The following is a 24,689-nucleotide window of genomic DNA, read 5'->3' on the forward strand; positions in this document are numbered from 1 at the left end:
TGTAGCCCAAACCAGTTCAGACCAGATTGTCCCTTCTGTTCTTCATGTATAGATACATTGGGAATACACTTGAATAGAAGGTGACTAAATTTGACTGTTACCTGGAGTGGCAAAAATGGGTGCTACTGTTCAAGGTTGTGAGGACCTGCAGCCTGATGCCGGGGTGGGGGAAGGCTTTGAGGTTGCTTTTTGGAGGGGTTTATATACATAGCATATGCAAGTGAACTAGGTTGCAGAGTGTATTGTTACAAGAAGGTGTGTGTGCGTGTGTGTGTGTGTGTGTGTGTGTGTGTGTGTGTGCGCACGCGCACACGTGACCCCAAGTCGAATGGGATTCTAAGCTAAACTCTCTCCTATGCTTGTGTCGCCAGAATCCACTAAAATGCTGGAAGAGGCTCACAAAGTCGCTCATGAGTCTGGAATTCCCGTGTAGCCATGGTAAGATGGCAGGCAGAGACAGGAGACTACGGATGCAAATGTGGCAGCGAGCAGAGTGTGTGCCCGGTAAACAATGAGAGACTCTAAGACAAGGATGGCGAGGGTGACTCAAGGCAGTCCTCTGACCTCCACATGTGCTCTGTGATAAAAGTGTACACACACACACACACACGCACACGCACACACACACACATCATATTCAAGCACACACACACACACACACACAGGGGGAGAGGGAGAGAGGGAGAGAGACAGGCAGACAGGCAGACAGGCAGACAGAAAGACAGAATTTGGAAAAGGCCACGTTGAAAGCAAACCCAGAGCTCACTCTGGCACCGGGCAGTTCGTTCTTCTTCCTGTCCTCAGCTTGGTTTCAGGCAGCGGCTGGTTCTGACTTGACCCAATAGGTAAAGGGTCTGACTAGGCCAGGCTCCTTCATACCAGTGGGGAAGATCCCAAAGCCTTTGCGGTTTCTACACCAAGCTGTTCTATCATCTTGAAAATAACCGAGGAGGTGTCTCAGCGGCATGGCGCTTGCCTAGCACGCGCCTAGTCCCTGGGTTCGATTCTAAAACTGGGTGTGAACTGTATGCCTGGTGGTTCCAGGAACTGGCAAGCAGAGGCAGAAGGACCAGGAATATAAGGATTATCTTTTGTTACACATCAGGTTCAAGCCCTGGGCTCCAGGGACAAACAAACGAAAGGAGGAGGAGGAGGAGGAGGAGGAGGGGGGGAGGGGAGGGGGAGGGGGGGGGGGGAGGGGGAGAAGGAGGGGGGAGAGGAGGAAAAGGAGGAGGAAGATGAGAAGGAGGAAGAGGAGGGAGAGGAGAAGGAAGAGGAGGAGAAACAGCAGCAGCTCATTAATGAAGAAGGTATTTTTTATTTCCATATTTTGAATGAAGAGCCTCCTTGTCTCCCTGGCAGACCATACAAGGAGTACGTACTTTGATTTCTGACTGGAATTTGGGTATAACTAATTCTCTCTCTCTTTCAAAAACCCTTTTGTCTTATTTATGTGTGCGTCTATTTGAAATGTTCTTATTAAAAGACTGTTGAAAAGTCATACGTTGGGGAAAATCTACCTGTTCTCAAAACGGGGCACTTTGTCCCTTCCCCTAAAGACCTGGCGCTGTCTCTTGGGGGCGTGGCCAGGAAAGGGCTTCGTCCACGCAAGCCGCAGTCTCATTTCCTGCAGTGTCCAACAGAGGGCGCCCGTGACACCATAGGAATTTCCTACTGAAAGGCTGGCAGCAGACAAGCCATTCAGTCATCGCTCAAGGAAGTAGATGCAGCCAGGCTTCATTGCTCTGCTTTCCATGCTCCTGCGCAGTGGCCTTGAAGGGTCAGGGCTGGGTTAGCTGGCAAAATCACATTCGGTCTGATTGACTGGCTTCCTACTCCTTGGAGGTGACTAAGCCCTGAGGTCTGGGCCTTTCTCAACCCCAAGAGTAACAGTGACAGGAGAAATGGCTGCGAGCTCCTCTGCTGGTGAGGAAGACAGCAGGCGAGTGGACGCAGCAGGAGCCGTACACGGTGTGGCTGAAAACAATCAAGGGCCGAGTAGGAGGACTCAGTCAAGTACTTGCTACACAGGCAAGAGGCTGTGAGTTGGATAGCTTAACACTCATGTGAGAAAAGGGCTGGGCGCAGAAATGTACACGTGTAATCCCAACACTGGGGCTGGCTCTCCTGCCAGCCTAGCTGAAACCAGTGAGCCCCAGTGACTCTGTCACAAAATACACGGTGGATAGAATCTGAGGAATGACACTCTGACACACACACACACACACTTACACATACATATACACATTCATACACATAGACACACTCACACAAGCACACATACTCACACACACATATACACATACATGCTCACACACAAACATGCTCACACTCACACAGTCACACGCGCACATACTACACACACACACACACATACACATTACACACACATACACACACACACACACACACACACAAAAACAAATACATGCACACACACCCGCACACACACTCACACGCACACACTCACACACACACACACACACAAACACACATACTCACACACACATATACACATACATGCTCACACACAAACATGCTCACACTCACACAGTCACACATACACACACACATTCACACACACACACTCACACACATACACATTCACACACACTCACCACACACATACACGCTCACATACACTCATACAAACATACACACACACACTCACACTCATACACTCTCACACACATACACATTCACACACACTCACACAAACACACATACTCACACACACATATACACATACATGCTCACACACAAACATGCTCACACTCACACAGTCACACATACACACACAGTCACACACACACACACACACACTCACACACACACACACACACACACCACACACACACGCCACACACCTCACAAACACACACACTCCACACACACTCCACACACACACACACACACATTCACACACACACACACACACAGTCACATTCTCACACATTCTCACACATTCACACACTCTCACACATTCACACAAACACACACACCACACACATACACACTCACATACACTCATACATACACACTCACACACACTCTCACACACATACACATTCACATACACTCACACATTGTTTTTTGAAAGACTATAATGCCATTTTGTTCGGGCTTATGTCCAGTTCAGGGCAATCCTCCTGCCCCAGTGAATGCTGGGATTCCAAGCTAGCCAGTCCACCAAGTGTCTCTTCCTTTGGTTTTACTGACAGTTGTTCTTCGTGGCTTTTCTGAGATTTGGGTTTTAGAAACAGCTTTCAAGTGGGATTTGTGTGTGTGTGTGTGTGTGTGTGTGTGTGTGTGTGTGTAAAACATAGGAAAGTGATTTGGGCTAAAAGACAAAGCTAAAAGATTCCGGGATTTGGATAGCAAATGAGTGTGTACTTCAAGATCTATTACTTGGAGAATCCCAAGGTGGCTCCCGAGTCCCTCTTTCCTGCTGGATCCCCCTGCAGGTGGCCATTCTCTTCCCGTTTCTGTTATATCATGATGGACACAAAGGCTTTCTTTTCTTTCTAGGACACCTACACAATTCTATCACCCAAATCACGAACCAAATAAGCGTGCTTACCACTTAACCACCTCAAGTATTTTGTTACAACAGAAAGCAGACCAAGACAATGCCCAACTGTGGTGCTAATCTTGGTTATCAACTCGATGGAGACTTAGAATCACCATGGGAACCAACCTCTAGGCATGTGAGAGGTGTTTTCAGACTCAGTTAATTAAGATGATAAGGCCACTGCGGGTGGCATCGTGCCCTAGGCTGGGATTCTGAATTGAATAAAAAGGAGAAAGTGAGCTGAGCCTGACCAGCATTCATATTTGAAAGCCTCCTGGCTGTGGATGCGATGTGACCACACCCTCCTTACCACGACTGTGCATCCTTCATACTGAGCGCCAAAACAGGCCCTTCTTTCCTTAAGCTGTTTCAGTCACACTAATTAGACACTATCCCTGAAGTCACAGGAAGTGATGTGGCGCATCAGGAGGGAACAGAGGTTGAGTCTGTACAGTCCTAGCTGTAGGAATGGACATTTGCTCAGAGGGAGACATTTGCTCAGTGCCAGGGCGTAGGGTGTGAGGACTGGCTCTGCCACCACCCATGGGGGGCTTTACTGCCTTGCTCTCGACTGGGTGGCAGGACCACACTAACCAGAGGATCTTCCAGTGTGCATAGAGACTTCTTGAGAAAAGCAGAATGAAGTGAAGCTTCCATCCATCCATTTATCAGAGGACCTGGTCCCTGGGAGGGGGAGGAGAGCCTCACCCTGGCTGAGTGACGAGCAGAGGTCTCATCTCCACACTCACACACACATGGCAGAGCACGCGCACCCCACCCCACTGCAAGTCTTTCATTAATGAGCCCAAAATAGTCCACACACAGAAAACAGCTTCTGGTTGTTTTTTTTTTCTTCAATTTAATTGAAGTTACTTAGAAAAATAATCAGGCTTGAATGGCTTTTCCTGGAGGAAGTTTCGGGAACATTTCACGCATCTGTTGGCAACATGGAATTCAGCTTCTTTAACAGTATAGTAAGATACAGGGAGAGAATTCTACAACAGGCCCTCCTCAACTGCATACAAATATGTAAAAAACACACACTCCTCAGGGATGTTAGATTCTATGTCCATATGCCTTACTGAGCATGCTCAGAAGAGAATACGGATACCACCCTTTGTACCCGATGAGAGCAGATCAAAACTTGCCTGCTGCTGTCCAAGGGCTCAGCTGGCTCTAGAAGGTCCTGTTGTCTATTCAAAGGGGCTGTGCTGGGGGAAAAGCTGGTGGATGCTGGTGGGCAAAACCTGAGGGAGTGATGGAGTCAGTCCTGCTGACAGAGAGGTGGACCAGGATGGGAGTTGGGCACCAGGAGTGCACAGGCTCGGGCAATCTGTGTATGTGTGTGTGCACATTCATGTGTGCATGTGTGTGTGTGCATACCCATGTGTGCATGTGTGTGTGCACATTCATGTGTGCATGTGTGTGTGAGCATGTCTACTGTGCATGTGTGTGCGCACATTCATGTATGCATGTGTGTGGGCATGTCTACTGTGCATGTGTGTGTGCACACCCACATGTACATGTGTGTGCATACCCATATGTGCATGTGTGTGTGTGTATGTCTACTGTGCAATGTGTGTATGCATACCCATGTGTGCCTGTATATGTATGGAGGTCTGGGCAGAGGAAGAGAGTAGGGAAGCAAGCAAAATCTTTGTGGTTTTGTCAGTTAAAGCAGGATAGCAATGCAATCATTATCATTTGAGCTAAGAGTCCTAGGGCCTTACACAATGTCCAGGAGCACTCTTGGAGCATGGGCAGGACCTGTGTCCTCAGAAGGGCTGGCCGGAGAGAAGTTTCTGGTTCCCATAATTCTCCTTGTGGCTGAACACGCAGCAGAGAAAGGCTTGCTCTCAGGACCAGGAGGAAAGGCCTGACCGAGAGAAACCCCATCAAATGGGCTGCCCTGATTATTCCCAGACCAGCTGAGAAAGGTACTGGGGCAGGGGGAGGCTGTAGGGACTGTAGGCAGGGACCCCTGTGGCTCGTATTCTAAACTTTTCTGATAAATGGGTAAGCTAAGCAGGCATGTGCTTACCATTCTGCCTGTATCTGGTCCTAAAAACACAGCTGCACCTTTGAACAGTGGCTCAGAGCTGGGACAGTTCCCCCTTTCTAGCTAAGCATGAGAGGCATGCGAGAGGAAGCTTTTTCAACATCTTTTTTTCCAGTAGAAAAACACTTGGGTTTCCAAACACACTTCACCAATGGATGTCTTTAGCGAGGGACACAGAATCCTTTCTACATTCTACAATAAACAGTCGAGCTGGTACACATTTTTTAAAAAATTGTCACTAGGAAGTGTGAACACAAGACAGGAGGAAGAGCCCCTCACTCTGGAAGCGTACTGACACGCTGTCCCCAGAAGGGCAATCTTTCTCACATTAGAGAGGAATGGAGTGAGTACCATCTGCACACAGCACTGTACCACAGACGACAGACAAACAGAAATGAGAAACATGGAAGTCAACACGAATTTCCATTTAAAAACTCCAGAAGCACACGGGGAACAGTTCCAAACTGTGGGTGGAAGCGAGAAGTATTTTCCATGAGGCCATCGTCACCACCAAGCGGCCTTTAAGGCCACAGAGTGGGAGATAGTTTTGCATCCTTACGCCACCTGCCCCACTCCACGACACCCTAGACTTCCCTCCGCTGTGCTTGGAGGGGCCGGAACACTGTCTGGGGGCAGTGTCTGGATGGAGCCACCCCAGTTAGGTAAAGCGCAATTCTGATAAAGTTCCCATGCAGATGCTGTTTCTGCTTATTTGTGGAAGGATCTAGGAAGCAGTTGTCAATCTTTGCAGACCTCTGACAGGCTAGATCACCCTCACCAAAGGCTACTGTGTGAAAAACCAGGTAAGACATGGTCTGCCATGCAGGACACCCAGGTCACGCAGCCCGGAAATGCTACGTTCTCCCAGATTCACAAGGCAGACCACGTACGTATTCAAGGCTCTGAAAAATTCCTGCAGAGAGGAACCTGACTCAGTTTTGTTTTCTAAGGATATGTGACCACAAACTCCTCCAAACTGACTTCCTGGAGAGGTTGGACTCTGTGGGACATGCATCAGCAACATCACAGACTGTCGCATGGGCGGAAGCCCGGGTTCTGAGGACAATAGCCCCCCCTCTATTTCAGGGACAGCCAAGCACATGACATAAACCCATCTATCAAAGGCGAGGGGAGAGACATTGGGGAAGGTACCTGCGTTTTATAAGAAGCCGCAGCCAGCCACCCTGCCTCACATCTCCCTCACATTAAATAAAATAATTTCCTCAGTGAGAACAAGTAGCAGCTACAGCTGCTGTCAGGCTTGCTGTGAGCCCAACAATACCATTTTAATAGTTTCTGTGAATAAATTATTCAGTTTTATGTTTTTCAGCATATTCTTACCCCTTCACTCTGTACTGCATCAAAACAAACAAAAACCCACAAAAAACACAAAAAAGCAAAATTTACACCCTACTCCCTCCCCATCATTAGAACTATTATGTACAGCACCTGCTACGTACCCAGACACTGGCTGTAATGGGAATGCGGCTCAAATGTCAACCGAGAAGCATCAGAAACAACTAGAAATGAGGAATAGGTTTGGGTGTTGATCAGCAAGGAACGGGAAACAGCAAGTTTCCAGCCTTCTGGAGGAAAGGGAGGTCCTAAGACACTCTGCCAACACAGGACACGGGAAGGTCTGCATGTGCCTGTGGGTACCAACACTCCACCTTTGACGTTCACACCTGAACTTTGCCGGTCTCCAGACATATGGAGCACACTCTTTTAAGTGGCAGGCAGGACAAGATGTGGACTGGAGATCACAGTAGGAGGCACTTGAGAAATGTTCTCCCCTTCCCTTAGCCAAGGCAGACATCACTAATCGATCACTGTGGTCCTCCATCTTTGTGCCTGGAGAATACTGTGACTTATAGGCATCTACTTCCAAGAAACTGCAATAGATATACATGATGAAAAAGGTTTCTGCCATTTCTTGTGTTGGGCAGTGAACTACTAAGCTAGTTAAGTGGCCCGATCCAAATGTGTGGCTTTCAAATTTGAGCTGTGGAAAAAATGTAAATTTGCTGGGGTCATGGACTCTCTGGACCACTTGAGAATAGTCCAAAGCCTGTGTGAAGACCATAAGGCTGGGGGTTGGTTCACTGTTGAGGTGGATGCCCTGTGTTCACATAAAGCTTGTCGAAGGCCAAGGCTCCTGGTTTCAACTTAACGTTCTACCTGCAGTCAAGCCTGGGAAATAGTATATGCTCAATAAATACTTAATGACTATAAAGTAACCATTATTCTGCCTTCGCTAGAACTGGAAAGTGCCAGTTAAAGATTTTCACAAAAAAGACTATTCTTAGAGCCTGCTAATTTTGGTGAAGAGAAATTGCTATCATCCGCTCTCTTCTTGGGTTAAAAAAAATTTGCATCTCTTTACCGCAAGGGACTTTGGGGTTGCTAGCAGTCGGTTTGAACCAGTCTCATCCCTGTTTCTTACTTCAAGGACAATGTACTTATTTCTAGCAGTGTTTCTTGAACGGTGGTAATCCATCAGCTGTCACCGTGGGATTCCGCACGCACGGGACAGTGGGGAGGTAACCACGCCCCCCAAACCAGACATAGCCAGCAAGGCACAGACCGTCCTCTCCTCCAGAAAGACAGGGGCAGGCTGCTGACACAGTGAGAAGCCTATACAGAGACCACGTTTAAATAACCATAAATAAGACTCATTAGACTTTATGGGACGCACAGTTTGTGGAATTCACCAGAACACAAGGACATCTTGCGGACAGTGTTGCCGGGTCCGCTTCTAAAAACAGGGCCAATCCACGCCACTCCCCTGCAAAGACAGCTGTCCTTCCCCACGGAGGATTTTCTTTTTAAATAATTCTTACCATGCCGCTCGCAGCATCTCCCCCGAAAGGCATATTAACTTACAAAATAACCCGGTATCCATAGAATTCTTTTGACAAATAAAAATCTTAAATTAAAAAGCAGGATTCTCTCCCTCTCCCCAACCGCCCCGCCCCGCCCCCCCGCAGCCCTCTAATCCAACTTCAGGTAGTTTGGCACTGAGTAGTTGAACATTAAAAAGTCCAGTTTGTAGACTTCGTACAGCTGTGTCTGGTGCTCGGCGCTGATGTTCTGGAAGAACTCCGTGGTCATCTCGTCGGTAGTTCGGGTGGACTTTGCATAGGTGGGGAACTTCAGGTAGCCGCTCACCCCGGCCAGCCGCAGTACGTAATTGGAGTCCTCCTCCAGCGTCTCGTACTTGCCCACGAGGTCGTAGTGGATGTGGCACGGGTGGCAGAGGGAGTAGACCGTCTGCCAGTGCTCGTTGAAGGGCTCCTCGCGCTGGGTGTGGGGGTCGATGAGGTAGGCTACGAACTCCTCGAACTTGACATCGTCCCCCTTGCGCAGGGCCTCCTGCGTGGCGTTCTTCCGCTGGCGCCGGATGATCTTCGTGCCGTAGCGCTTGTGGAAGGAGGTGTTGTACTTCTGCGTGAACTTGTTGCGGTAGGCAGACACCAGCCTCTCGAAGGGCTCCCGCACGAACAGGAACTTCATGTAGCTTTTCAAGCGGTGGTTGATCTCTGGGATGCTGTACTGGTTAAGGGTCTTCAGGTTGGCTGACACGTGGGCCTCGTTGGCTGGGATCTCCATGGGGTCGCTGTATTTGCCCCGGCCGCTCAGGACCATCATGAGCCTCTTCCAGTTGGTGCACGCCACCTTGGGTACATAGCAGTAGATGAGTTCGTGGTCCTCATCCACCACCAGGTGCTTCAGGTCGTTGGGGGTCAGCACCCTGCGCTTGCGGCTCATGGCGCTGTTGGCCCGGCAGGTGTCTGTCACCTGGTCCCGTCTCATCTGGTGCAGGATGGCAGTGTTGGAGAGCTCCAGCTGCAGAGGGCACAAAGGAGGAGGGAGAAATCAGTGCTTATTTAGAACAGTTCTCTGGGATTACCATGGGAGGTGGATTTGCCAGGAACGAATTTAACTCCAAAGGGTGAGGTGAGATTTAGCCTCCCACCCCCCTTCCCCCTGGAGCTGAGGATCGAACCCAGGGCCTTGCGCTTTCTAGGCAAGCGCTCTACCACTGAGCTAAATCCCCAACCCCCGTGCTGGTTAGTTTTTAACTGTCAACTTGACACAGCTTAGAATTGTCTGGTAAGAGTCTAAATGAGGAATTACCTAGATTAGATTGCTCTGTGGTCATGTCTATGGGGGACTGTCTCCAATGTTAACTGACGTAGGAAAACACAGCCCCCTGTGGGCAGCACTATTCCCTAGGCTGGACTCTGAACTACATAAGGGTGAGGAAAGCTAGCAAGTGAGCAAGGGTGCATTTATTTTCCCTCTGCTCTTGCCTGAGTACGATTGACTTTATTTCCTCCCAGTGATGGACTACAGTCCACCACCAAGTGTGGTGGTTTGAATATACTTGGCCCAGGAAGTAGCACTATTTGGAGGTGTAGCCTTGTTGGAATAGGTGTGGCCTTGTTGGAGAAAGTGTGTCACTGTGGGTGTGGCCTTTAACACCCTTGTCCTATCTGCTGTTCTGTTTGCCTTCAGAACAAGAAGTAGAGCTCTCGGCTCCTTCTGCAACACCATGTCTGCCTGGATGCTCCATACTTCCCGCCATGATGATAATGGACTGAACCTCTGAACCTGTAAGCCAGCCCCAATTAAGAGTAAAGTGGGTCCTTTATAAGAGTTGCCTTGGTCATGGTGTCTCTTCACAGCAATGAAACCCTAACTAAGACACCAAGTAAATCCCTTTCACTTACGTTGCTTTTGGTCAGGTTATTTTATCATAGCAACAGAAATGGAGCTAGAATGGCCAATCATTCCCAGTCAGAACCAGTCATTCACTCAGACAGAAAAAAAAATCTACTCTGTTCTGGTCAGCTACCATTTTAGTTCCCAACATGCTGAGGCTCAGAGATCCCATGGAGTGGGGACACCCTGTTAGCTAGCTTGGCACACCCTGCCATTTACCTAGTGGGCTTGTGCAACATGGCCTCCCTTTTAAATATCAACAGAATTTTACCCTGACTTTGGAAGCTCTGGAGAAACTAGGGCCTGGGGCTGTGTAGCACTGCTCTGGGGTGGCAGGTGGTGAACAGTCCCTGTGTTCTTCCTCACCACAAGGACAAGGTCTCCATTCAGACGCTTGCCCGTTGACACCCACAGTCCACTCCCAACCTGCCCCCCATCTTCATGCCTACATCCCACCCATTCCGAACAGAGGGCACAGCCGGGAAACCAACTGTTCACCTTTCACTATTGTGCCAGTGTTCTGTGCCGGGGCCTGTTGAATTCTCCACTTATTGCTATTGACACAAACTTGACTGTTCTTCATGGACAGCACATCTTCTGTCACATGGCAAAAGAACATGCCATCTTTGGTGTCCTTCACAGCCCAACCCTGAGTCTACTTCATACCTTTCATGTGGCCACAGGTCACTACTGGCTGTCCCATGGCCACTGCCTCTTCAGGTCAGATTAAAGTGGCCTCGAGACCTGAGACTACAGTAGGATCATTAGAATGTCTAAGTCACTGGACACACACATCAGTGGTGCCCAGGGGTCAGGTGGGTCCTACGAAGCCAGCCCTGAACCTCCGATGCTGAATCAGAATTTGTTTGATTCACCCTTCATCCCTGTGTAGAACGGCCCAAAGACAGGGACCCCGATTTCAGTGAGCCTTGCCTTCTCTGACTGTAAAAAGAAGATTCATCCACCCCCACACGTGACCTCACTTGATGGATACATATTTTCTTTCTTTGCTTATTTCTAACTAGCAAGATGATAAGATGGGATGTCCTGGTGTCCCGTAGGACATCAATGAGTTACCAGTACGCTGATGTCACATGGTGGGAGCTAGGCTATCTAGGGTGGTGCTTAGAACTCAGAAATGCTTAATGGTTTCAAAAGCTATCACCAATGCAGCTGCAGAGGTGGCTCAAGAGCTAAGAGCACTGTCTGCTTGCTCAAGCTCAATTCTTGAGGACCCCGTGGTGACTCACGACCATCCATAACTCCGGTTCCAGGGCATCTGACACCTTTTGAGGGCACCGATGTACACACATACTATACAGATGTACTTTGAGGATGTCAAACACCCATACTATTAAATAAATCAAATCAAATCAAACCACCATAATAGAAGCGTGAAAGCGATGAGTTCTTACAGAGAACCTGAGGCCACAGGAATTCCACCTGACCTCTTTGAAGCCTGCTTTAAGAGATCTGGAGGGGTTTAGGGGAGTCCTGAACAGGCCAGAGGGAGAGAGACAGACGTTCTTTGCTTGAATGTCAAGACTGAGATGGAGAGACCTCGGAGAATAGCCCGAACGCTCACTCACAGGACAATGAAGAGTTATGACGTGCAGCTTAATAAACCATTAACCTCGTGTCCCCATTTCCCATGGAGGATGGCGTTCTCGTCTCCAACCAGGGCTCACAGGAGCTGTAGTAATTCATAACTTTTGCTAATAACACATCTGCCGCACACGGTCCATGCACAGTTCAGGAACTGTCTGAGGGGCTTAGCTATATGAGGGACAGCAGAGGACAAAGGGACGAAGAAGGCACGTTAGCGGCGAACAAGCTTATTCCCACCACTGGAAGGGAACATGGCTGCTTGCCGACCACAGTCCATCAGCGTTACAAAGCTGGGGTTTGTGATCCTGCCAAGTGAGTAGACCTGGGCCTGCTCTATTCTTATTCTTTCCCCTCTCCCTGTCTTTTGTTTCTCAGAAGGGTTTCAGGCGATCAAGCAGAGCGGCTGTGTGCAATTTTGAGGGTCGGGATTAAGGATCTTATTTGGTTGTAAGCTTCTAAGCAACACGCACCAAGCGGGGAATGAGGCAGGACTTCCTTGCCCTCGGTATCAGAGAGAAAGGCATTTCGATCGTTTGTGGTCAGAAAGTGAACCAGATCTCAGGGATTCAGAAACTTCAATTGGGAGGGTGGGGGTTCTTGGGTTCAGTGTCTTCAAAGGGCACTTTGGGTCTTTGGTTTACTGAATGCCAACACTGGGAGTCACTCTTACTTGCCCACAAAAGGTGGTGATATGCACGGTCCCGTTTCTCTCAAGGAAGGAAGGAACCTTACAGAGACTCTTACAGAGCAGAATCCATGAAAAGAGAATCTGCCCTGAGGAGCCCCCCCCCCCTGTCAGCCTCTCCTGCACTGGCTCCTGTCAGCATCAGTGATAGTTCACGCTAGTTCTTCTCACCCTCAGGGCTTGTTCCAGCAATCCCTGGCTTCCAGCCATAGCTGGAGGTGTGGCAGGGCAGAGGGTCAGCCAGAGTTCCTCTGCCAAAATTGTCCAAGATACCTCAGGGGGAACCTTAACCCATAGCAGTGTGTTCCCCAGCAGTAATGGAGGCTGAAGTCCAAGATGAAGTCGCCAGGGTGGCATCCCCTTGAGGCCTCATTCCTTGGTCCCATGATGGCCTCTCCTGTTGGCTCTTCCCAATCTCCTCTCCCCTGACAGACACTCCTGAACCAGCGTACCGGCTGAGCAACCTCTCTCCAGCTACAGTCACATCCTGGGGTCCTCCAGGCTGGGGCATCTGAATTTAACATGAGTCGGAGTGGGAGAGAGAATTCAACCAAATGCCAAACGCCGCTGCCGGGCCGGACCACGCTCTGAGAGCTGCAGACCCGTGTTATGTGGAAATGACAGTATTCTAACATCTTGGACCGATCCACAGCCACCCTTAATAACAGAACACAGTTCACCGTAGGATGCCAAGGGATTCTACCCTTGCCTCGCCGCCAACTCCTTTCATCTCCCTGTGATGTCCTCAAAGTATAGGCTGGAGGAGGGCAGCGCCTAGGATGGCCTGAACACAGCTCCTGGCTCTGGGCCGCATCCGGCATGCTGGATTTGATGTCTATTTTTAATTTGGACATTTTGGAAGGGAGCTGTAATTAGTGTAGGGAGCAAGCTCAGGGGTTGTTTTAAGAAGTCTTTAAAGTTTTACTCCATTTCATCTTGAAAGGAAGACCGGGTCGGCCTGTGAGGTCTGTGTTCTCTGGATGCAGTACTCACACCCAAGTGAACCCACCTCACTGACAGTGGTTGGGCAGATAAAACCAGATAAAGAGCTAAGTCTGGAGGCTTCCACTGACTCCCAGTGGCCCTTTCTTCGAAATTCAAAAATCTGAACTCAAGGCCAAGGGGATGGCTCAGTTGGTGACACCCTTGTCTGTGAGCACGAGGGCCTGAGTTCATTCCCTGAAGCCCACTTACCAAAAGCTGGGCCTGGCGGTGCACGCTTGTAATACCAGTGCCATGATGGCGACACAGTCTTTCCCTGCATTACTGCTGTCTGTCACCTGTTGTCTTGGATCTTCCGGGATGGATGGATTTGATGTAGAAACCGCAGCCCCCGGCAGACACAAGCACCATGTCTTCTAGCTGCATTTGAGCACTTACTGCATAGGAGTCACGCCCTCTCTGAAGCAGGTGTCGTCAGCCTTCCTAACTTACAGGGAGGGAAACCGAGGCACAGGGGAAGACGCAGCAGCTTGCTCAAGGTCCCAGAGGTAGGAACCGGGGATGGCGTTCGAGTGCTGGAAGACCGCTTTGAGGCACTGACTCGTGTGACTCCTGGGGTCTGAAGACACACCTGGGGGCTCAATGCTGGCAGTTCACAGGTATCATGGTGGACTGTTAACAGCCCTGTTAGGTTGGGTCCTATTCCTACCCCAGAGGTCTGATATAACCCCTCTGGCTCTTGTCAGTGGTCCTAGGGTCCCAGTGCTGCTCAGTTAGGAACCACGGTGCTTCAGAGGGCCTAGAGTCACACATATACTAGGGCCAAGCTGGAACCTGGGTGTGAGCCTTGTCAAGTTTCACTAGGCCTGCTACGGCTGGGGTTGTCTGTGAGTAAGCGGATGGTGTCCTCCCTGGCATCTGAGGGCTGTCAGACTCACAGGAAGGTACCTTCTTGGAGCATCTACGTGCTCAGCTTAAGGACCCCTGGGAAGAAGAAAAGCTGGGTGGAAGCAGCCAGGCTTGAGCATCCTGCAGAAAGCACTCAGTCTATTAAGAGAAAGCCCTGAGGCTCGACCCCTTCTCTGCCTCCTCTCTTGCAACAGCCACTTTCTTGTGTGCACGTCGCACACCATTCACTCGCTCTCCCTCCTCGAATGCTAATTCCAGGGTGCAGGTGTCTCCCACTTTTTTTTTTGGTCCTCTGCTACATTACCCATTCTTGGCCCATAATAGATACTCAAAGGTTTGTCTGAATTAATGTGGGAATGCATGAACGCACACGAGTCGGTGCACACATGCATGTATGAACGTGTACATGCACTCGTGAGTGTGATACACGAATGCACGAACAGATTCAGGAACGTGTCAATGACTGGGGGGTGGAGGGACTGTGCATGTTCTTGGTGACTGGAGAGGCTGCGTGCTCCTCTGGTGCCTGCATCTGCTGCCCTAGCCCATCCTCCCACTGAGGTTTCCAGCCAGAGTCGGGCTGCACAAAAGCATTAGCAGATGGGCTCTTCGTCTTAGGAGAAATTGGCTCTGATTGCAAGAGCTTTGATGAGCGGAGGACCCTGGAGCTTCCTAACCTGTTGAGTCAGCCGGGGAAACAGGAGGAGCAATCATGTCATGCTGGAGGGTGAAGACGCCAGGAGAGGTTGGAAGGGCTCTGCGAGTTGGGGTGCTTTTCCAGGAAGCCAGGTGCAGCTGGAGGGTCCTTATTTACATCGAGAGCCTCTGGGCTTCCGGAGGTTTGGGCTGGGTGCAGAGGGGTTCAGGCTTAGAAACGGGGCCACTGCCAAGCTGGCCTGGCTTCCCATGAATGGTGGCCCAGTACAGGGACCACGGACAGGGAGGGACAGGGTTCTGACACTGAGGAGGATGGGCCCTCAGAAATCTGAAATCAGAGGGGTAGGCAGGCTCTGCACCTGCTGCCTGACACACTCTGGGGACCTCAGAAGTCACTTGGACAGGAGGAAGGAAGCTGGTGGGGCCGAGGGGGGCGACAGGGGCTTCTCTCAGCCTGTGGTATTTTGTGGAGACAGGTGGGTGGGCGTGTGTGGCTTGACCCTGCATGTTCTCCTGGCCTCTGTCCAGACACCTTTGGCTTTGTGGTTTCTGTCCTGCCTCTCTCCAGAGACTCAGCATATTTTACTGAACATCTTGTCTGAGCCTCTTGAGCCCTTCGGGCTTTGGTTCCCCATTCTGTACCACGGGGACAATAGCTGTGCAGTTCTGGGAGCTGCTTTGATGACAGAGGCCTCAGAAGAAACCACCTGGCACCATGCCTGCGTCTCGTGAACGCCCCCAGAATTAGAAATCCACTTTCTGTTTAACGTCACTGTGGAGGATTGGGAGGGGGCAGGCAGTAGAGCCAGGCTGCAAAGCTGTGACTGAACCTGAATGCTGAGCACTGAGATCCCCTGTGTCATCTTGTCACTGTAACCCCTTGAGTCCATCTTAGGGACCTGGCTGTATGGCCAGTGTGGGTGGCCCAGGCACCTGTTCCTAACCATTGTACTTCCATCAGATCGGCTCTGTTGGCTGTTACACCTGCGGAACTACTGACTGGGTGTCCTGTTCTGGGAGTGGGCTCTGCGTGAACACCAGACACATCTGTCCTCTGCATACGAGGCCTGACTCAGGGAGATCTGGTAGCTCACTGACAGAAAATGACTGACAGGCGTTAATTGGAACGACTTCCTGGCTGGGCGGTGGCTGAGGAAAGTGGCAACTGCCTGGCTACACAGACATGAGCTATCAGCACAGTTAACGCACTGTACGGCAGGCGGAGATTTCAGGGTGTTAGAACTGTGGGCTGACACCAAACCCAGTCACGATTGCTGATGCCAAGAAGTGCTCGCCGACAGGAGCCTGATACAGCTGTCTCCTGAGAGGCTGTGCCAGAGCCCTACGGATACAGATGAGGATGCTTGCAGCTAACTATGAAACTGAGTGCAGGAACCTTAATAGAGGAGTGAGAGAAAGGATTGAAGGAGATGAAGGGGTTTGGAACCCCATAGCAAGAACATTATCAACCAACCAACCAGACCGTCCAGAGCTCCCAGGGACTAAACCAATGAGTACACATGGAGGGACCCATGGCTCCAGCCACATCTGTAACAGAAGATGGCATTGTCCAGCATCAATAGGAGGAAAAGCCCTTGGTCCTGTGAAGGCTGGTTTTCCCCAGTGTACGGTAATGCCAGGGTGTTGAGGTGGGAGTGGGTGGGAGGGGGAGCATCTTCACAGGGGGAGGGGGATGGGAGAGGGCAGAAAAGGGATAACATTTGAAAGGTAAATACATAAAATATCCAAGAAAAAAAAAGAACTGTGAGCTGAGAGAGCTCCCAAAGGGTTATTTATTTGTGTACATACACGCGTGTGTATATGTGTATGTGTGTGCATGCATGTGTATGTGTGAAGGTTAATCTTGGGTATTAGGTATAATTCCTTAGATGCTGTCTGTCACTCTCCTTTAACAACAACAACAACAACAACAACAACAACAACAACAACAACAACAACAACGGCGTTTCTTATTGGCCTGGAACTCACTAGGTTTGCTGGGCTATGGACAGGGACCGCCTGTCTCTACCTCCCGTGCTGGGATAACAGGCACATGTCATAACACTCAAGTGGAATTTTTTTTTTTCTCCCCTCTGGGTTCTAGGGATGGAAGCCAGGATCTCATGCTTGTGCAGTAAGCACTTTATTGGTTGATCTATCTCTGACACCTCCTGGTCTTTCTCTTAATAGAGCAGCAGGTTTCAACAACACCCCATCTCCCTCATTTCTGTAAGTTACCCACACACCGTTCCTGGTGGGGGAAGAGGCTAGGATTGGGCCAGTCCTGCAGATACCGCCCCAAAGTATTCCTCCCTCTCCTGCCTGCTAGACGCCTCCTACCCCTCCCACAAGTCACCCACAAACCTGGGCTCTAAGGAACCACTCCCAGCAGCAGGCCTCACTGTCTCTAGCTGGCCTGTCTTCAACAGTTTCACCATAATGAAGGAATACAGCCGTCCCTGTCTCCAGCGCTTGCTGGCGCAGGTCTAAGCGTCTTGTGTGTCTCAAGTATTTGGTGCCTAATACTTGCAGGACTCGAAAAGGAGGGTCAGCACTGTGCCAACCCATTAGTGTCTCTCCCACTAAGACGTTTGTCACGCTTCATGGAAGATGGCCATTTGTGGTCCTCGAGGCAGTGTACCCGGAAGGCCACAGGGAGGCGCCACTGGGACCAGCATGCCTGAATTCACTAGCCGAGGAATGTAAGCGCCTGCATTGATATCTGGGTCACAGCGGAGGACACACAGCTGTGCACAACAGCCACACGGACAACCTGGAGCCCAGAGATGAGTAAGACGCCCACAAGCCGAGGACATCAGTAATATGTAAATATGGAGCAGTTGGTAGAAGTTTGAGCTACTGCATATGTGGGGACGGAGCGGGGTCGCTCATAACCCAGTTGGAACATTCCTTTGTGCCCATCTTATCTCAACTGCTGTTTTATCCAGACTGGGTAGACTGGAGGCCCACTAGACGCTCAGCCACCCATTTCGAGGACGCAGCAGTGAGGAGAATTTCTTACTCTCCCCAACCAGCAGCCCATCTGGAGGGACAGAGATGACTCCCAGGCCTGAGCATGGGATGAGTCAGCCGAGGGGCTTGCTGCTATGGATGTATCTCCAGGCTACCTCTGTGCACTGAGGAAAATGGAAAATGCCCTCTCTCCTTCCTCCACCTAAGGGGAAGCCCCTCCTTTGTATAAATTCATTTGTTTGCAGGTGCATGTGTGTGTGCCCGTGCACACAGAGGAAACCAGAGGGTAACCACTGGTCATTCAGGCACTGTTCCCCCTCCCCTGCTTTTAAGACAAACTCTCATTGGTCAGAAGCTGCCTGTCTCAGCTTCTAAAGAGTGTGTGTCTGTGTGTGTGGGTATACACATACAAACATATATACATATATGTGTATATATATACATACAAACATGCATATATATGTAAATATATTACAAACATACATACATACATACACACACACACACACACGCACACACACCAGAAGAGGGCATCAGATCCCATTACAGATAGTTGTGAGTCACCATGTAGTTGCTGGGATTTGAACTCAGGACCTCTGGAAGCACCACCAGTGCTCTTAACCGTTGAGCCACCTCTCCAGGCCAACATGCATAGCTTTTCACATGGGTTCTAGGGACTAAACTCAGGTCCTCAGGCGTGTTGCTGACTGAGCCATCTCCCAAGCTCCCAGGGGACATGCCTGTGAAACCCGTGGAATTGGGATGGCTGCACGTTCTGAAACTCGGCAGGAGCAGGTGGCCTACTTTCTTAACCATAACAGGGAATGTGAGCTAGGCTCTCCTGGGCTGGCCTGATTTGGGAACTCATTAAACTGAGCAAAAAACTGGAAATGGCAGGTTCTCTTTTAAAAGACAGTGCCCCTGCTTGGGCTAACAGGAGAAACAAAATGAATTTCTTTCAGGATATAACATTTAACCCTAACCTAACCTTGGAGCGGCCTGTGGTCCTTGTCCTTTGGCTTCTCTGACTCACTTGGTGGGGGATGGGAGGGTTAGGGACAGAAGGGTATTGGTGGGGGCTGGGGGGCAGTTCAGGGTAGAAGACGAGAGAAGCTCAGGCACTTTTGTTCACACCAGACTCTACAGGGGTCAACTGTCTAGTGGGGTGTCTACCCTGGGTCTAGTTTCCTGCACAGGAAGGACCTGTCAGTGCGCTGGACAGGTGAGCCGCCAGTCCCTGACGGAGCCCAGCTCCAGGTGAGAGGGATCCTTTTAGCAGTGGCAGGCTGACAGGAACAAGAGGATTAGGTGTGTGCTGAGAGGCTGGGAGAGGCCAGGCAGGCCTCCCTCCTTGACCTCTGTGTGCTCATTTGTAAAATGGACGAACATACCACAACTCGGGGATGGCCGCTGAGTCAGACACCAGCGGGAGTTCTGCACATCCACTGGGAGTGTTCCCCAGTGCTGTGCCACGTGGCAGGGAGGAAGTGGGGTGCACAGAGGCAGCCTGAGTACTTGGGTGACATTAGCCCATCCTGAACATTGAGGTGAAAGCATGTAAGAGCTGGTTCAGCTTAGGAAGGAACCCGTTGATGTTCCCCATACAGGGGTGTTCTATAAAGCCCTGGGGGGATTAGAAACAGCTGCTCAAAGGGGCCACCAACGGTGGTGGGGGAATGGCAGGCTGGGTAAGATCCTGGCTGACTCAATATGTGGTGTGCCCACAGTCTGTGTATGTGTGAGTGTGAGTGTGAGTGTGACCGTGCGCGCGCACGTGCGTGCGTGCATGCGTGTGCATGTGTGTGTGTGTGTGTGTGTGTGTGTGTGTGTGTGTGTGTGTGTGTGTGTTTCCAGGGCCTCAGGAATAGATCCACACATCTAAGTTGGACCAGTCTAGGGGTGGGGAGGTCCTGGGGAAAGGAAGCTTTCAGACTTAACACTGGTCATAAAGGGAGGGGTGCTGGGAATTTTTCAGTTTTTTGTTTTTCACTCAGGGTGCTGTTTGCTGTGTCAAAGCAATGAACAGAGAGGCTCAGAAAAGCAAGTGGGGCCAGGGCCTGGGGACGGTCCTATGGGAATGGCTGACTGTCACAAACCATGTCTGGCTGCTCCCTTGAGGCTTAGCTTAGACTTCCCCTGCCCAGTAAGCCTTTTCGGGCCAGGCTTCCAAGCTGACTCATTCAATAGGGTTAGTCAGTCTCTCTCTCTCTCTCTCTCTCTCTCTCTCTCTCTCTCTCTCTCTCTCTCTCTCTTTTCCTTCCCTCCCCTCCCTCCCCCTCTCCCCTCCCTGACCGCATGCCCAGTACTATCTGTCTCGGTTTTTATGTTTTAAGACAAGTTCTCTCAGTAGCATGGAGCTCAATTACGTTATGCTGGCTAGCTAGTGAGCCCTGGGATCTGCTTCCCTGGTGCTGGGACTATAAAGTGTGCATCACTATGCATGCCTGACTTTTTACCTAGGTTCTGAATATACACACCAGGACCTTATGCTTTTGTAGCAAGCATGTTACCATCTCCACAGATCTGTTTCTCCTACGGAAAAAATTCAAACAACAAAACCCAAAACCTATAGTCTGTCAAGAAAAGGCAGGAATACCTCCACTCTGCCCACTGGGCTGCCCTAAGGAAGGCACTGGGAAGACAGCCAGTGTCTGGAGACACAGAAGGGCGAGGCTATCCTAGGTCACATGATCATTCACAACCATGTCTGTGACTCCAGGGAGGCTGGGAAAAGGGGGACTGACTACATACCATACTACATATGGGGAAGATCTGTGCCCAGTATCTGACCAATCAAGTACCAACCATTTCCCATTTTGAGGTGCTATTGGCAGTTTACAGACCAGTAAACTGAAGGTCAGAGTCTTCACATGACTGTTAGAGCTCTAGCCTCACAGCATAAAAAGACAAAGCCCAAATTTATCCCTAGTACTGGGGTACTAGTCTTCAGCTTGAAACAGGCTACAAAACTTTGACTTCTATCTGATCCATCCATGAGAACAGGCTGGCTGAGTGAAACTCTTGGGTACAAGGAAGCCCTGGAACAAAATTTAGCATTGTGGAACTTTTACTCTAATTGAAACATTCCCTCCAGGAACAAGGCCAGCAAAGGAAATTTGGAGGACGGGAAATAAAGAAAACTTACAAGTCTCAGGAAGTCCCTAAAACAGAGAAGACTTACAAGGCCCCTGGTAATATGAGACATAATTGCAAGGGAGAAGGGACTCTCCAGTGAGGCTGCCTGCCAGTTGTGTTTAGAGCTCTAGGAACACAGCTTTTGTGAGTTGTCATCCATGCTGTGGTGGGCTTTTTGGTGATATGGCTGCCACCGAGTTATCTTCATTCCTGTACATAACCTTTCATCCATATTTATATAACTAACTCCTATTCACTCAGCTAGTTTGGGCAGAGTTGTTTCTTTGATCTGTCACTAATGTGCTAACTAGGGTTCACATCTGCACAGGAAATGTCATACAGCGCAAATTAACAAAACTTCACAGGAGACACCGAATTCAAGTCCTTTCCTGAAGTCAGTACACAGAACCTACTCAGAGGGATGCATACTGAAGTCAAAGGGATGTTCAGATTTTTCCCTCTAAGCTGTTTGCTGTCCCACTGTGCATGGCTTTGCCGTCTAGTCTTTCAAAGACATATTTTTCCCATCAAGACACACAATGAGGACCTTCAGGCAGCATAGGGGTGTGTTTCTCTCCAGCTGCCACAGGCCAGAGCTTCAGGAATGATGTGCATACAGTTCCTGGTACAGCTATGGGTCTGCCGGGCTAGGCCCTGTCTTTCACAGATACCTGGGCGGGGTTAGGTCTGAACTCCCTCTCGGTCCTCACAGGCTCTCCAGATGCATTCAGTGAGGGGCCCACGCAACTCTTAAGAACTTGGCTGTAGCCCATTAGGCCTGGGACACTCTCCAAACTGGACCAGAACCCAGAAGGGCAAGGCATTGTCTCTGGACTTTGGACTCTTCTAACCAGAAACATCTGGAAACCCATGTGTGATGGTTATTCTTGCTTGTCAACTTGACTATATCTGGAGCTAACTAAAACCCTGGGGGATGGGTTCTTGTGATGGATTTTTTTTTTTTTTAATTAAATCACTGAGGTAGAAGACACACCTTTAATACAGGTCTTCTGAGGTAGGAAGATCCATCTTTAATCTGGGCTATGCCTTCTTCTGTCAGTCATATAAAGGACACGGAAGAAGGAAGCTTGCTCTCTCTAACTGCGTGTCCTCATTCTTACCGGCAAGTCCATTCCTTCACTGTCATTATAACCCCTACTTCGTCAGGATTCGTGTACACTGAAGACCAGCGGAGACATCCAGCCTTGTGGGCTAAACAACTTCTGGATCCTTGGATCTTCCAATGGTAAACTACCATTGTTGAACTACTTGGACCCCAGCCTGTAAGCCACTCTAATAAATCCCCCTTATGTATATAAAGATTCATTCTCTAAGTCCTGCTCCTCTAGAGAATTCTGACTAATACACCACAGGACTAAACTGGATGCCTCAGGGTGAGTCTGCAGCTCAGAGAGGCATGGCCTTGGCTTGTGAGTCACTGGCCTGTTTCCCAGCAGTTTCTCCCAACACTGTCTTCTGTCCCTCCATCTCTCATTTCCTCTCCAGACTGAAACCCTACACTGGTGTCATCTTCATGACCACCGAACCCCCTCTTCCTTCTCTGTGGAATTCTCTATACCATGTAGGGTACAGGGATGGCTATTTTGGGGGGAGCACTAGGAAGGTAGGATTTGCAAATCAGGGGTCAAGAGTACACTCTTATCTTCCTCTTAGTTACTCAGCCTAGAACTTTACACAGGAACCCCGAGCTCTAAGTGAGTAAAGTCACAGTGTTTCTGTCACATCTCTGTTCTATAATAGGATAACACTGCTGTCCATATAGGGCGGCTCTGCCAGAACCGGGGTGTGGGCCTTGTGACCTTCTCCTCATCTTGACAACTCCAGCATAGACACGTCACCTCTAGATCTGACTGCTGCTGGCAGGCCAGGCCGTCACTCTGAACACAGTGTGGATGCCAGCCCTCCTCCCTTCAAGTCGTCCACAGGAAGTTCAGCTGCCTGGGCCTGGGGACAGCTCTGACATACCCCATCTCTGCCTACCCCTTGCAGCTCTGCCTTAGGACCTCATGGCTGATCAGATGTGGGTGTTTTCTCACATCTAAGGGACTCTCATGGGTAGAGTCCTGTGTCTCAGAGTGTCCCTCCTGAATGTCACTCTCTTGCTGCTTCCTGTTTCCAGACATCATCTACTCTCACACTTCCTCTGAAACGATGTCTCTCATGGCCCAGACCCGATGTTAAGTGCCTCTGCCAGGGATCTGGGATGCCTCTCTGTCTGTCATCGTTAGCATCGACAGCACAGGGATCAGCCCCAACAAGGGCTGGCGTTTGTGGAGTGCTGCGTGCGTGGTGTGTGCTGATACCTCTAGTGGGGCTTCTGGTCCCAGCTCCTGCTTAAGCTCAATGTGAAGATTAAATGGATGGCGTACTTGAGTTCAAAGCCCAGGGCCTCTCAGTGGAGAGTATCAGGAGAGAGGTGTTAACAATCAACAGCAGAGGTCCGGGCTCCAGTCCCGAGTTACGTAAAGCCAACCGTGTTTTGTCTTGCCCAGTGAGCCTCATAATCAATTAGGAGGCCTGGAAGGAAGAAGCCAGTAAGAACCTGAGGTGAGAGGATCAGCTGATGTGTTAGTTGCCTGGACCGAGCCAGGGCTCTGCAACTGTACAGATCACAAACCCAGCTGAGCTCAGCTTTTGTTACAGACACCAAGGGATGCTGGGATTAAAACTTCAGGGGCCCAGGAAGCAACAGGTGTGTTACCGCATAGCACTGGGCACGGCAGACACTCCCATCTGTCTCCTTGCCCTGGACCCCTTGGATGGTGAGTTGGAGAGGGGCAGGAAATGGGGAGTGAGTCTGAGACAGGAAATCAAGCCCATCTACACACACACACACACACACACACACACACACACACACACACATAAACACACACACACGTGCACGCGTACTGAGAGTCAGAGACTGAGACAGACAGAAGAGGTAATGAGAAAAGAGAGACAAAGTCCTAGCACATCTGGACCACATCAGCAAAGCCTATGCCCCCTGGGAGGTCTGATCACAACAGAGACGTCATAGTCCATTACCCCTCCCACCCCTGGCATGAAGCACCATTAGAAGACACCTTCTGGTGACCCCATTACAATCTCCCCACTAGAGAGATTGAGCTGAGCCACACCCCCAGTCCTTTGGCCCCAGCAAGACAGGGAGAGGAAGGTGATGAAGCTACCCATTATCACCACTGATTCCAAGAAAATTCTAGCGAGGGAGCACATCTCAGATGTGTCCCCAAAGCCAAGGACAGAGCCAGGCACTCAAAAGATACCCAGTGTACAGTGTGCCCTGCAGAGGCCACGGGTATGCGATGGGATCACCGCACAGGTGGACAGTCTACAGAAGCGCCTCTCAGGGCCTCTCTTAGTCCTGGCCAAACACAGGCCGCACTAAGTTCCCTTGGCCCTGG

The 24,689-nt window shown here is 50.1% G+C and overlaps 1 protein-coding gene across 2 annotated transcripts in view; it reads right to left on the bottom strand.

Annotated features, from left to right (window-relative positions):
* Positions 1–6,920: 6,920 nt before the first annotated feature.
* Positions 6,921–24,689, bottom strand: part of Chst11 (carbohydrate sulfotransferase 11) — a 213,968-nt gene continuing 196,199 nt past the window's right edge. Inside the window, exon 3 of one of the 2 annotated variants that reach the window (XM_032910597.1) lies at positions 6,921–9,476. In XM_032910597.1, the coding sequence (XP_032766488.1) occupies positions 8,622–9,476 (855 nt within the window). In that variant the 3' untranslated portion in view covers positions 6,921–8,621. The remainder of the gene's footprint in view (positions 9,477–24,689) is intronic. The other variant, XM_032910607.1, reaches the window with a different exon arrangement.

The sequence above is a fragment of the Rattus rattus genome, chromosome 1, assembly GCF_011064425.1.
Source record: "Rattus rattus isolate New Zealand chromosome 1, Rrattus_CSIRO_v1, whole genome shotgun sequence".
NCBI classification, from domain to species: Eukaryota; Metazoa; Chordata; class Mammalia; order Rodentia; family Muridae; genus Rattus; species Rattus rattus.